This window comes from Condylura cristata, unplaced genomic scaffold (genome assembly GCF_000260355.1).
Source record: "Condylura cristata isolate star-nosed mole 26May11 unplaced genomic scaffold, ConCri1.0 scaffold00014, whole genome shotgun sequence".
Classification (NCBI taxonomy): domain Eukaryota; kingdom Metazoa; phylum Chordata; class Mammalia; order Eulipotyphla; family Talpidae; genus Condylura; species Condylura cristata.
In genome coordinates, this window is record NW_004567115.1 from 11370933 (window position 1) to 11383712 (window position 12780).

General features: G+C 41.9%; 1 protein-coding gene across 4 annotated transcripts in view; it reads right to left on the bottom strand.

Moving 5' to 3' along the window:
• Positions 1-10693, bottom strand: part of PCCB (propionyl CoA carboxylase, beta polypeptide) — a 65543-nt gene extending 54850 nt beyond the window's left edge. For all 4 annotated transcript variants that reach the window (XR_001145444.1, XR_001145443.1, XR_001145442.1 and 1 more), the window contains exons 1-5: positions 10450-10693; positions 7172-7291; positions 6313-6381; positions 3858-3914; positions 2047-2160 (exon numbers count right to left, since the gene is read on the bottom strand). Coding sequence is in view for 1 of the 4 variants with exons in the window: in XM_004682178.2 (XP_004682235.1) it covers positions 2047-2160; positions 3858-3914; positions 6313-6381; positions 7172-7291; positions 10450-10632 (543 nt within the window). In the remaining 3 variants the exon portion in view is untranslated. The remainder of the gene's footprint in view (positions 1-2046; positions 2161-3857; positions 3915-6312; positions 6382-7171; positions 7292-10449) is intronic.
• Positions 10694-12780: the final 2087 nt, after the last annotated feature.

The window sequence follows — 12780 nt, forward strand, 5'->3', positions numbered from 1 at the left end:
GCTGTGCTTTAACCCACTGGGTCACCAGGGGTTAAAGAGAATTTTTTAGCATCAAAAAGGAATGGACCTCTTATGCACAGGCCTAATAGTAGACAGACTATCAATGTTTTCATGAAAAGAAAGTATGTAACAGCTGCACAACTTTTATGTTTATTAAAAATTATTGTCTTATATGCTCACAATGCAGGGAATTTTATCATTTTTCATAATACTGCAAAAAAGTAATTTTTTAAAAGTTAAGGTCATAGAAGACAGAAAAACTGAGAAATTGCTCCAGATTAAAAGAGACTAAAAAACTATGATAACAAAAAGCAGCTATTCCTGGATTGAATCCTGGCCTGTGGAGGAGGAAAAAGATGGAGTCTTTCAGGATTATTGAACATACTCTGAATAGGGACCATGAATAATATTAATAAATCAATGCTAAGTTTTCTGATTTTCATTATTGTTGCCTGGTTATAAGAGTTAGAATATCCATTGTATTTAGAAAACATAACGAATTTAAGACATTAAAAGGAGGTATTCTGTCTCTATTTTCAAATGCTCAGAAAAATATAATGTGCAAAAGAGGAGTATATGGAAAGATAATGACACAGCAAATAAGCAAAATGTAAACAGCTTGGTAAAGGATATACATGGAATCTTTGTCCTATATGTAATTTTTCTATGAAGTCTAAAATTCTATCAATCCCGGGCCAGAAAGGGAACCCACATGGCACAGCAGACCTCTCCTGACCCGCCCACTGCTTCCCTCAGCAGTGTACTTTGTGTATCTACCTGTTCACTCTCCATTCTGTCTCTGGTGAATCCTCTCACCCCTGCCCCCACCTTCCTCCACCACACCACCCCCCACACACACACCTCTGGCCTGTTCTGTATGCATAAATAAATAAATCTTTTAAAAAATAAAAAAAAAAGCAACAAAAATAACGATGCAGGCATGAAGTGGGTAGAACTGAAGATACAGCAAGCAGTAATAATTCACAATTAAATAACCAATGTAGATCTTAAAGTCCCTAAGTCTATATCCCTTGAAAACAAAACCCAACACCCCCAGCCTAGACCATGTGTTAGATTAGACGTACTAAAATGTGACAGGCTTTAAAATGTAGTGGCTTGCTGCCACTTCTTTAGGGTCATTCTTCCTTTCCTTTGTTTATAATAGGGGCATGCCAGGGGCGTAGAATTGAAAGATGACTTTCAGGCCCAAACAGTTTTGGCCAAGCTACCCTAAAACTAACTCTCCCCAATGTATTATACCTGGAGCTCGAACATAAAAGTGGGTTTAATTTCTACAAAGTGGCTTCTCAACTAAAGTAAGTACTCCCACAACTAGCAGATGACCTTACACAAAACAAACACACACATTTCTGACTGATCACAAAGGGCAATAGCCAAGGATAAAAATCTTCCTAAGTCAGCAGGTCAGAGGCTGACAAGAACAGCTGGCCTGATTAAAAACAATGTCTGCCTGTCTCTCCTCTTACCCTCCTTAGAAATGTTAATCTTTTTTCTCCAGTTTCCCTCACCCTAATCTCCCATATTAAATCTCTCACAAATAATGCACTTTTGTTTTTATCATCTCTTTTTAATTTTAGTCTGTAAGCAAGCAGAAAGCTCTGAAATGATGGCCATCAAAGGTAGGATTTGCAGTGACCCCTTTGTTAATTACTGCTTTAACTTTGTACAATGATCCTGTAACATTTTAACTAAAAAAAAAAATTTAAAAAGCATTTTATTTTTTAAAATTCCTAATTTTAGTAAACCAGTTATTCAATTTTTTTTATATTCCTATCCCTTGCTTTTGGAAAAAATATGTAAATGATTTCCCTTGTGAATGACGTTTAATGTTGTTTTCCCCTATGAGAGGCCCTTTATGAGATAAGAAAGCCCTCCTACCTACTGTTTCTCATCTACCCTATCAACTCTGGTGACATAGATAAGAGCAACAGAGCAAACACAAGGGGGCACTGGGGCAGCTCTGACCAGGAGACAGCTTCGAAACCCTGTATTTTTCATTCTGTGCTTTTTGAATACATTTCTCACCAGAAAGATGTCTGCATAGCCAGCCAGGGACTCCACGCCTTCTTGAATACGTGCACCCCCAGAGTCATTCAGTCCAATCACTGGAGCGCCCACGGTCATGGCCTGGTCCATGATCTACGAGAGCAGAGAAATCTCATGTAAGACAACTAATCCTGTTAATAAAAACAGCATTTACAAAGCACCAAGGTGTTTTCTGGAAAATGTACTGAATGCACTATTCAAAATAGTCCTGAGTAACACTGGCTTCATTCCCCAAGTTGATTGGGTTCCTTCATGAAGGACAGGGAACATATACTTGAAAGATTGATTAAATATCCCCAAACATCCAAGAGCCAAAGCATTTGCCATTAGGGGATAAAACGCTCATAGCAATCATTTCTAAAACTGCAGGCCCAGGCTGTAGTATTTTTCAAGAGCTGGTTTTATTCCTGTTATTCTTTCAAAAGGCCTAATAGTAGACAGGATAGCAAAGTAATATTTTCAAGAAAAGAAACATGGACCTATCTTTTAACCTGAGGCCCAGCCCAGACTCACTTTTACTTCTTTGTAATGAAACAGATTTTCCTCATGAAAAGTGTTCCTGGTGCAAAACATTTCTAATAGCCCTTGACAGCTTACAAATCCCTTTCACTTCCATTATTTCATTTAACCATCATAACAGAGGTAGTAAAGGCAGAAAAATTATAAAGGTTTAAAGTGATGTCATGTCTAGAATCCAGGTGTTCCATACAGAGCGAGTACTGACCTACTAACAGCTGTCAATTCTACCTTTAGTTTCAAAATCCACCAAATGCAAATGTTGCTTGCACTTACTAATTTCCAGAACAGTTAGCCTCAAGAAGTTTTTACAATACTATCATGTAATTTTTGCACTGATCTTTATATTTTAGCACCTGAATTCTCCAACACACAATCCTAGATTCTTTACCTGGAGTCCTCAGAACCTCGAGTTTGTAAACAGATGTCAGCGAGGTCCACGAACTTGAATGGGAAAAATTTACACTTTTATTAACTCCAGGTGATATTTGACATTTCCTTAAATTATGAATACAAAAAAAAACTCCACTGCTAGAAAAATATGTGTCTTTGTCACTAACAAGCCATGGGTAGTTTTATGTCACATTAAAGTTGATGCAGATATATGGAAATCTTTTCACTCATGCTTATTCTGAAATTACCATAGTTAACTCTACTGTAAAATCTTGCCATTAAGTGTATTGTATTAATAAAGCAAATACATTACAATTGTGATTTTTTTAATTTTTAAAATTTATTTATGCATATCAGAACTAGGGTGTAGGCCAGAGGTATTGGGAGAGGGTGAGAGAATTCACCAGAGACAGAGTGGGGAGCAGAACAGGCAGGCTGACTGAAATACACTGCTGAGGGAGCAACAGGCAAGACAGGAGAGGTCTGCTGCGCCATGTGGGTCAGCTCCCTGCAGGGATTGAACTCATGTTGCAGAGGTAGGCTACAGCTTGATAGTGCTGCGACTTAACCCCTTGTGCCACCAGGCAGGCCCCAAATGTGATTTAAAAAAAAAAAAATTATAATCTTTTCTCACTACATTTTTTTTAATGTGGTTTTAAAAATGAGGGTTCAGTCTTCATCAGCTTACCAAAGGGACCCATGGACAAAAAAATGTTAAGAACTCCTCCCTGGACTGAGGGAAGATTCCAATTAGCATCACATCTTACACACCTCTGTCCTACCCCATATACCCAGCTCTGTGTCTTATACCCCAACAATACTCAGAATGTACTACATGACTGTTGAAAGTACTGAGTTAACATTTAATATTAAATACTCACTTTGCAGATTTTTTGGGCATGTGCCCCTGACAGACTGCCTCCAAAAACTGTAAAATCCTAAAAAGAAAACAATTAGATCAACAGATAAAATAGTGACTAGTCAGAAATGAAGCACCCATAGAGAAGGAAAAATTTATAGTCTTTAAAGGCTTTTTCAAAAGTTTAAAAAAGCAGAAAAAGGCCTGCTTTGCAAGTCAGTCATTCCATCGAAAATCAGATTATGTAGCTATACAATAAAACAATCAGGCACGTCTACTACTAGGAAACATTTGCTGTTTAAAAAAATGAGTCAGAGTCATCACTGCTTCCAGACTTTCTTCACTTCTGATGTAAACAGCCTCTTATAAGAATGACTTTCCTAAAATCCCACAAGGTGTAGGGAATTAAAGTCATGTTCAGCTCATGAAGACAAAAAAAGCAAGTGAAACAGCAGAAGGGAATTTAAACAAATTTGACAGAAACTGAAATCGCAAGAATACCTGACTTGGATCAAATGGAAGCCTATTTACCTGCAGAAGGAAGAACCACAGAAAAAGGGAGGCTCACCCTTCTTCAGAGGGGTGAAAAACAGATTGATATACAGTCTGTGTTAGGAGCCGTAGATCTAGAGGACCTCTCCTTGCCCTTGGAAGGAGAAAGTAAGCTTAGTCTCTAAAGAAACTTGACTAGAAGTTAGTCACCAATCCCAAAGAAGGCAAAGGTGAGGCTGAAAACAGGTGGGACAAGGGGCCCACTGAGAGCCAGTGCCAGCAGCTCTTTCTATCTGCTCCCTTGGCCCAGGAAACACCTACAGTCAATTATTAGGCAAGAGACTGAGGCTGCTTTGTTGGAAAAACAAACGTTCCTTCCAATGCTAATATTGGTAGGCATTTTGGGGATCACTGCAAAAAAAGCTGGTTCATCCCTCCCCAACCTCAGGATCCTTTGGGATGTTCCCATTTTCCTCAAGTTTTCCTCAGTCCTGGATGTGACGTTCCCTGGTCCTAAGCCCACAGCACTTGCCAAGAACCTCTCTCACCCTATCTATACTGGAGTCATTCCTTGTCTGCCTCATCTACACAATGCTTGGCTTCTTCCCAGCAAGAGTTTAAATTCTTCAAATGCCCCCCTCCCCCTTAGTCTTATGTCACCCATAGGGCATAAGAGATCAAAAGTATCAATTCAAAGAATTCTTTATTTGCTTCATAGTTACAATACTGTGTCCAGAAAACACAGTAACTTTCTTTGTTCTAGCTATCTTAAAAACCACTCCCTCCATACCAGTTTTTGCCTTGCTATCATAAAGGGATGATTCTTTCTAGTTAAGCATTTGGTAAACCTACTTATAGCTGTTTTAAAAACACTTCAAAGGTAATTCATTAGCAAACAGGTACTATCTAAATACAATAAATTTTAAATCAACCAACCATATTCTAATATCAAACCCATAAAAACATTTTGTTTTGGTTAAGCAAGCCATATAACTAAGTCTGAAAAAGAAGTAATTAGGATTATACACATATTTCCACCTCTAGGGGGGAAGTGGTAGAAATCTAACCCATAATAGTATAAAGCATGTACCTTGTGCTAGTTTTCTGCTGCTGTAACAAATTGCCACAAATTCTATAGCCCAAGAAACACTACAAATTATTACTTTGCCAATACATGGATCTCACTGAGCTCAAATCAAGGTTAGCTGGGCTCTGCTCCTTTCTGGAGGCTCCAGGAAGATATGTTTTTGTTTTTGTTTTTTGCTTTTTCCAGAATAATCTAGAGACAACTTCTATCCCTCTGCTCACAACCTTTCTCCATTTTCTATACCAGCAACAGCAGGTTGGACTTCACTCTGACTTCTCCTGTCTCTCTTCCATTTTCAAGGAGCTTTGTAATTACATTGGGCTCACCTGAATAATCCAGGCCACTCTATTTTAAGGCCAGTTGATTGGCAACCTTAATTCCATCTGCAAGTTTAATTCCCCTTTGCCATGAAAGGCTGACATTCAATTGTTCTGGAGTGAGCACTTGGACACCTGTAGTGGCTGATACCCTGATGACTACATGTTCCCATGGAGTCAATGTGAAGAAACTGTCTTGATACAGCCTGATAAAACGTGCTTAAACATGTTCATGAAAGCCCAGAACTCAGGGTCTGTGGTTCTGAGAGTCCAGACCCCTGCTGGCACACACCAACCTGCTAACAGGAATCTCACTCACTTGGAATAAACTCCTGGTTCCTGCTGCTTCTCACATGATGATTACCCTGTGATCCTCCCCTAGGCAGACTAAGAATTCTTTCTCCCTAAGAAAAAATACATAATACTCTGCACATAAGCATATGCAATGAAAATCAAAGTAAATTTCTCATCTGCCCCAGACTATAGTCAAGTATTCAATTCCCAAGACTGTTAATTTCTCACATATTTTTTGACTGACTCTACCCTCAAGGAAAGCTCACCACACTGAAATTATGAAATACCTGACTGAAGACATAAACCAATCTTCCATTGATTCGGCCCCTGCCAGTGACCACACTGTCTCCAGGAAACTACCAGAGAAACAGAAAAAAAAAAAGTTAAAAATCTCAAATATTTCATTTAACGATTTGGCAAGAATCCCACAGTGAACTAATCCCCAAAATAAAGCCCCCAAAATTCTTATATGTTCAGTGAAGGAATTTCTCTTTCCCTTGCCTAAGCTCTGCAACAGCAAGCACTGGGCTAGTGTTTCAAAGGCACAAAGGGCTGCTGTTGTAGGCCACAAAGTCCTTCTGAAAAGCAGAATAACCAAGAGCCTTTTTAGTATGACCACTAACAAATGCTCATGGGAAGGCAGAGGATGAAGAAACATGGCTCTTCAAAGCCACACCCCTTCCCCCCAAAACGTAAAAAGGCAACCCACCATTTTCTTTGGAATTCTAGTAGTCACTGTAGGTCCACTATGGCTCAGATGGAGCCAACTGATTTGATGCCAAGTTTAACAAATTTGGTCACAAAGAGCATATATGCACACCTGGTGAAAACTGACTCTGCGTTTGAGGAACTCTGCACCTGCACCCATGAAGATCAGTTGAAAGAAGTATTGGTGACTATGTATGACCTGAACCTACACCCAGAACTCTGGGGACTGGGCCAGAGTCACTGTGCACAAGCAATGAACAATCCTTCATCTGCAAACAAAGGTAAGTGGGAAACCAAGACACCTTGGTAGAGCTTCTCGAACAGAGGCACTCCTGTAACACCAAGCCCCCTATCCTGAACTACTTTCATTAATCTAGAGGACAGATCAAGTCTTAGGAGTGTACCTTGGAGGCCCATATCACCTTTGTGAGCAAATACCTTATTCTTATCAGCAGCCATTCCAAAATCAGCACATCTGTGTTCCACAAACATGTCGCTCTCAACAAAGCTTCCAGGGTCCAGCAAGAGACTGATCCTCTCTCTGGCAGTTAGCTTTCCCTAGAATGCAATAGAAAGCACTCATTGACTGCAGTAGAGACAAAGTTGACAAGGAAGGAATGCTCCTGGGAGAACCCGGGAATTTTGTCCCTTCATGCCATGTAAAAACCTCTATTCCATCAAACTGTCCAAGAAAAAGATTTCAGTCAACAGAGAAATCAGGGCAGAAGTGGGGTGAGGGAACATAAGTATAACTGTGAAGGGCAAGTAAGGGAATCAGAGAAAAAAGTAGTGAGGAAAAGTGGATGGAGAGTCTGATCTTAGAACATCCAGACACATTTACTGGACACCCAAATAGTAATGAAAAAGCAGGATGTAAAAAAACTGAAGCTGGATAAATGGCAAGTGAGGCTATACCAGGTTACAGGCTTATTCTGGGAGCCCCACAGGTGCTCATTTCACTATGGTCTAGCCCCAAGAACACTTCTAGGACTACTGCTTGGCTCTCCTGCCTTGTCCAGAGTCATTTCCGATTGTTCTACATTGGAACTTGCTTAAGGCTCCCATACTAAAAAAAAGATACTGTAGTACAAAAACTCTCCAACAAAGAGTGAGTGGTTGAATAAGCATGTGACAGAGAGCTACAGAACTCACGAGTAAACCAACAACAACAAAAATACATCTTGAAGGCAATGAGGTTGGAACCTTCAACCTATCAAGAGCCTCCAATGCTCTTGAAGGCTCCACTGTCACCTTCACCCTAGCCAAATGTCCTAGTACACTGTACCCCAATTTCCCCTGCCCCAAAAAAACAATCAAGACAAAACACCTCAAATTAGGCCATACTTCGAAAAGTAGCCTAAGTCAGTAAGGCTGTGTTCAAACAAACAAGTAATCACATTGAGTCCCAGGGCAAGTTAGGGTTAATTAGGTAGCTTCAGAGACACTGCTGACAAGGACTTCCAGAGACTTAAACATAAGGGCAGAGATACGGGCCTTCAGATGAAGGCAGAGAAATTCAGGAGGGCTAATGAGGACAGCCATATTTAAGGCTAAAATTTAAGGCTAATTGGGACAGTAAATTTTTAGAGAACTTAGATAGGAGAGGTAAAAAGAAATTTTAAGAACTGGGATAAATGAGCATACCTGTCGGAGAAGGAGAGCCATTAGGAGAAAGAGCTAGTCATAAAATAGAATGGTGAGATTTTAGAATAAAAAGAAAAAGTTTAAATATTCCCTAGACACGGGCCCATACAGTGTCTATTGCACCCGCCCATGCCACTCCCCCCAATTGGCATCACTGTCTTGGGGTCTTTGCTTATTCTTTTTCCTCTAAATAAACTTTCCTTTAGCTTCTTGAATAATGTTTACTTCTCTGCATACTTACCTAAAAAGCCTGCAAATTCCTTTTTATGGCTTCTCAGGACAAGAACCAGTGGTGGTTCAAGGACTAAATTAACAGCACACACCAGCATTACTATACTTTTATGTCAAGTAGAATGAGTTTTCAGGAAAGCAAATAAACAATATAAAGATCAGTTTTAACAATAACCATATCTTTTAACCCTGCAATTCCATTTCTGAGAATTTATGATTTGGGGTTGTCCAAAACATGTTTTTAAAGGGATAGGGAAGGGGATTTAAATCACATCCTAAGTCAGTTTCGGCAAAAGAAAAACAGCTTGAGGAAGCTGCATCTAAATTTATTACCATCGGTCCCAGGAACGGGAGGGATGATGTTCCAGGGAAGAATTGAGAAAGGGACCCCAAGAGAAAGAGTGCAACTGAGGCAATGACAAGCTTTTCCAAAGGCTTCTAAAGTTTCCTGCAACCCAGACAGAACCATCCCAGCAGAGAATGGGAAAGCACTATCAGCCAGACTTACAGCTCATTCCCCTGAGTCACAGAGGAATTGTTACTTTCCTGCCTGTTTTGCAACCGTCCCAGGCTAGGTAGATTCATCTTCAGTTTTCGCAGATGAAAAGATAACTTGGAGCCTTCCGGAGATTTTTACAAGCCTTTAGTGCTGAATCAGGGGACGGCCCAGCATTCCAGCATTCTCTTGGTATTGCTCTAGCTGCCCTGTCTGCCCTCAGGGATGCTGCCCTTATGTCCCCTTGCCACATGTGTCTCCATTTACAATGTGCATGCCCCATGCTCTCTGGGCCCAGGTGTCCCTAATTTCAGGTGGGCTTGCAAGGCCACAGGTGCCCTTATAGATGCCTGATTTTTAACTCATTTACCCTGCAAGACTCTTGCCATAGGGCATTTACAAAGTCTGAATCAACACCCAGTTTAGACTAAAAGAGCTAGTTCAAATCTCTTCACCCAAGACCCCAGCCTTCAGCCACGGAGTCACTCCCCTCCCCACCCCCTTCACTTCTAACTTCACTCCGCCCCTTCCAGCAAGACTGTTTAACCTATCCCAGACTCACACAGTTGCCAAGAATTCACTGAGCAAGCCTATCTAGGTATCAGCTTCTTTTGCTGATAAGTGGCCCAACCTGTCTTTCTCCAAGGACAACTGTGATTCTCGCCTCAAAAATCAGGGCTGTAGGCAAATGAGCAGGGCCTCAGCTGCTCATTCAAGTCAAACAAGTAAAGTATCCTGCACACTCCCACAAATCACCCACTATCACTGCGAATCTTCCTACCCAGGAAGTCCACCGCACGCTGAAATCCTAAAGGCATTCAGCTGGTGTTCTAGGGGTAGAGAGCCCCCAAGTTCCCTGCACCTATCTATCACACACCCTATTCCGCCCTAGTTAATGTGAGAGTTCCCCCATGCCACATGCTTAGAGCTCCCTGCTTCCATAGTGGTGTTATAATTTCCACCACTCTTCCATGGGGATTGAGGAAAACAATTTTTTCCCCATTAAATGCTTCACTACCTCTAGTAAGAATGTAAGGGGGAAACTATTACTATCCTTTATTTATAAGTCAGTCGTCCAAAAGTTTATAGCTGTCAAGTCGGCTGAAGCCCAGTCAAGTCCTTCTAAAATACTAATTGGGAAGCTGAGGGTAAAAATACACAAAAGTGGTTATCCTGATGTGCTCGGCCTCCAGCCCAAACGCAACAGGTTCTCAAGGTGAACACCCTCGCCCCACCCCCACACGCAAGGCGCGGATTGGCTGGGAGGCCTCGAGCGCCCCTCGCCCGGCGCGCTGTGATAGGTCGCGAGCGCTGGGTGGGCTGGCTGGGTCCCCTTTGAACTCACTCGCTTATGCTGCGCATCGATGCGGCGCTGGCCTCCCCCGAGCAGCGCGGCGCGGCGCTTCTTCTCGATGCGCTCGTTAACAGAAACGGGCTGGCTGCACAGACTGCGGGCTGCGGAGCGGAAGCCGCTCGCAACCACGCCGAGCCTGACTCCAGCCGCCGCCAACAGTATTGCAGCCGCCATTTTTTACACAGCGGGCGCGCCCCCACCGGCACTCCGGAGTACGCATGTGCGTCAAGCGTGGCACAGCGAGATCTGCGCCTGCGCTGCGGCTGCGGGCCGTAGAAAGGCGGCTGTCTGCAGCGCTGAGCCCGCTGCTAGAGGGCCGTGGGGGGTTCGAAACCCGACGCGGCTTAGGGTGCCACCTTGTCACCAGTGAGCGATAGGGCTGGTCCTCAGATCTTGAGCCCGCCTGGCTGCGCAAAAGATGGTCTTAGTGCATGCTCTTCTCTGGCCATTTGGACCTCTGTTTTTGTGTCCCACTTCCTCCAGAAAGTGAACAGATAATAAGAGCCATCATTTATTGAACACTGTGCAAGTATTGTTTTAAGCGATTAATTTTATTAGTTTATTATCCTAATTTCACAGATAAGACGAAACACATAAAGACAAATGATTTGATCAAAAGCCAAGACTAAGGGGCGGAGCCAGGATTCAGAGAGGCCAGTTATTGACCATGTATTGAGAGCTTAGATTTTTCACCTCTATGAGTACTCAAAGATGTGGGCCCAGTAACTTCAGCTTCAGTGGGAAGTGAGTTCTAAATGTCCTAAATTGGCTTTGGGCCAATCCCTTTTGGGTAGACTTTTATCCACAAGGGGATGGGTAACTTTGGGTGTTTGATTTAGAAATTATATTGTCTTTTCTGTATTGCATTGTATTAAAGTCATTGTATTAAAGTTTGTTTCCATTAAAGGTTGTATATGTTTTGTCTCGATGTGGCGGATGGCAGAACCTATTTAAAGCAGGCAGATTTGGGGGTTCAGTGGTGCTTCTCTCCCTACCCTGTAACAGTTGGCACCCAGCGTGGTAGGATTAGTCATCAGTGGTTAGTCAGCCCCATGGGGGAAGGGGAAGTTGGCTTCTCATGGCACTGACGACCATCAGCGCAAATGTGGTTTTCTTTTTTTTTTTTTCCAGATGTGGATTTGTTGTTGAAATCTGACTTGGCCCTTGTGAGAACTCTGTGTGTATGTGTACAATTTGGTTGTACTCACTTGCTAAGAGGTTTGATTTTGTGAAAATTGTGTAGCAGTTTTACTCACAAGATGGTAGTAGCTTGGACCATGTAACCAGATCAAAGATGGCATCTGAGGCCACTTGCCTGGTTTCTCTGAACCTTGGAAGTTTTATTCTTTTAGTCTCTTCCTAAAACTTTCCACTTTCTTTGTTAATTAAAGTTAAGTTGCTAGGACTTTGGACTTTTTTTGTGTGTGATCTCTGCTATTTTACAGGTATCTTAAGCATTTCTAAAGACAATAGTGGTTTTTCTGTGTCAGGTTGTTTTGACTTTGGGGACTTCCTGATGTCTGCCTGAGAGGTTTTGAAAGCCAACAATTTGGCAATGCTGTTAAATTAGCAAATGTATGCCTGGATGCTAAGAAAAACTAAATCTGTTACAGGGTGGGGGGGCACCACTGAACCCCCAAACCTGACTGCTTTAAATGGGTTCTGTCATCTGCCACATCAAGATAAAACATATAAGACCTTTAATGGAAGTGAACTTTAATACAATTAGTGTGCAATACAGAAAAGACAAAGAATATAATTTCTAAATCAAACACAGGCCTTCACTGTGTATTTATGGAATTGAATTGATTTAGCAAATTAGCAACTGCCTATGGCTCTGCAGGTTTTCACCTGCATCTATGCATCATGCTAGTGATCATTTCCTCAAGGAAGTTTATCCTGGTCTCTCTCTTCGTGGGTTATAGAAAGCATTGCTTCTTCAGAGAAACAAGTTTTTCTTAATTAATACTGAATAATCAGTGCTCAGTAGAAAGCCAGTGTCAGGGGGTCCACCAATAACTGTTGCACTAAAGTACTTTCTCAAAGTAATTCTTTCTCCCTCCTCCACATTACCCCCCCGCCCCCGTTCTTCCTCCTCACTGTCACAGTATCCTTGGACACTATAGGTCTATAGATCAATAATGCTATTAATCCCACCTCACACAAGCCCCGGCCTAGGGAAGCTGGAGTAGGAGAAAGGTTAAACTAAGGAGTAATTTCCCTCCCAATCCCAGCATGCTCTGAGCTGTTTGCCTGTCCATATTCCCCCATGTTGGATGACTGTGTTTGAGTTATTTTTCCATTTTAGGATAGCAGTCACCC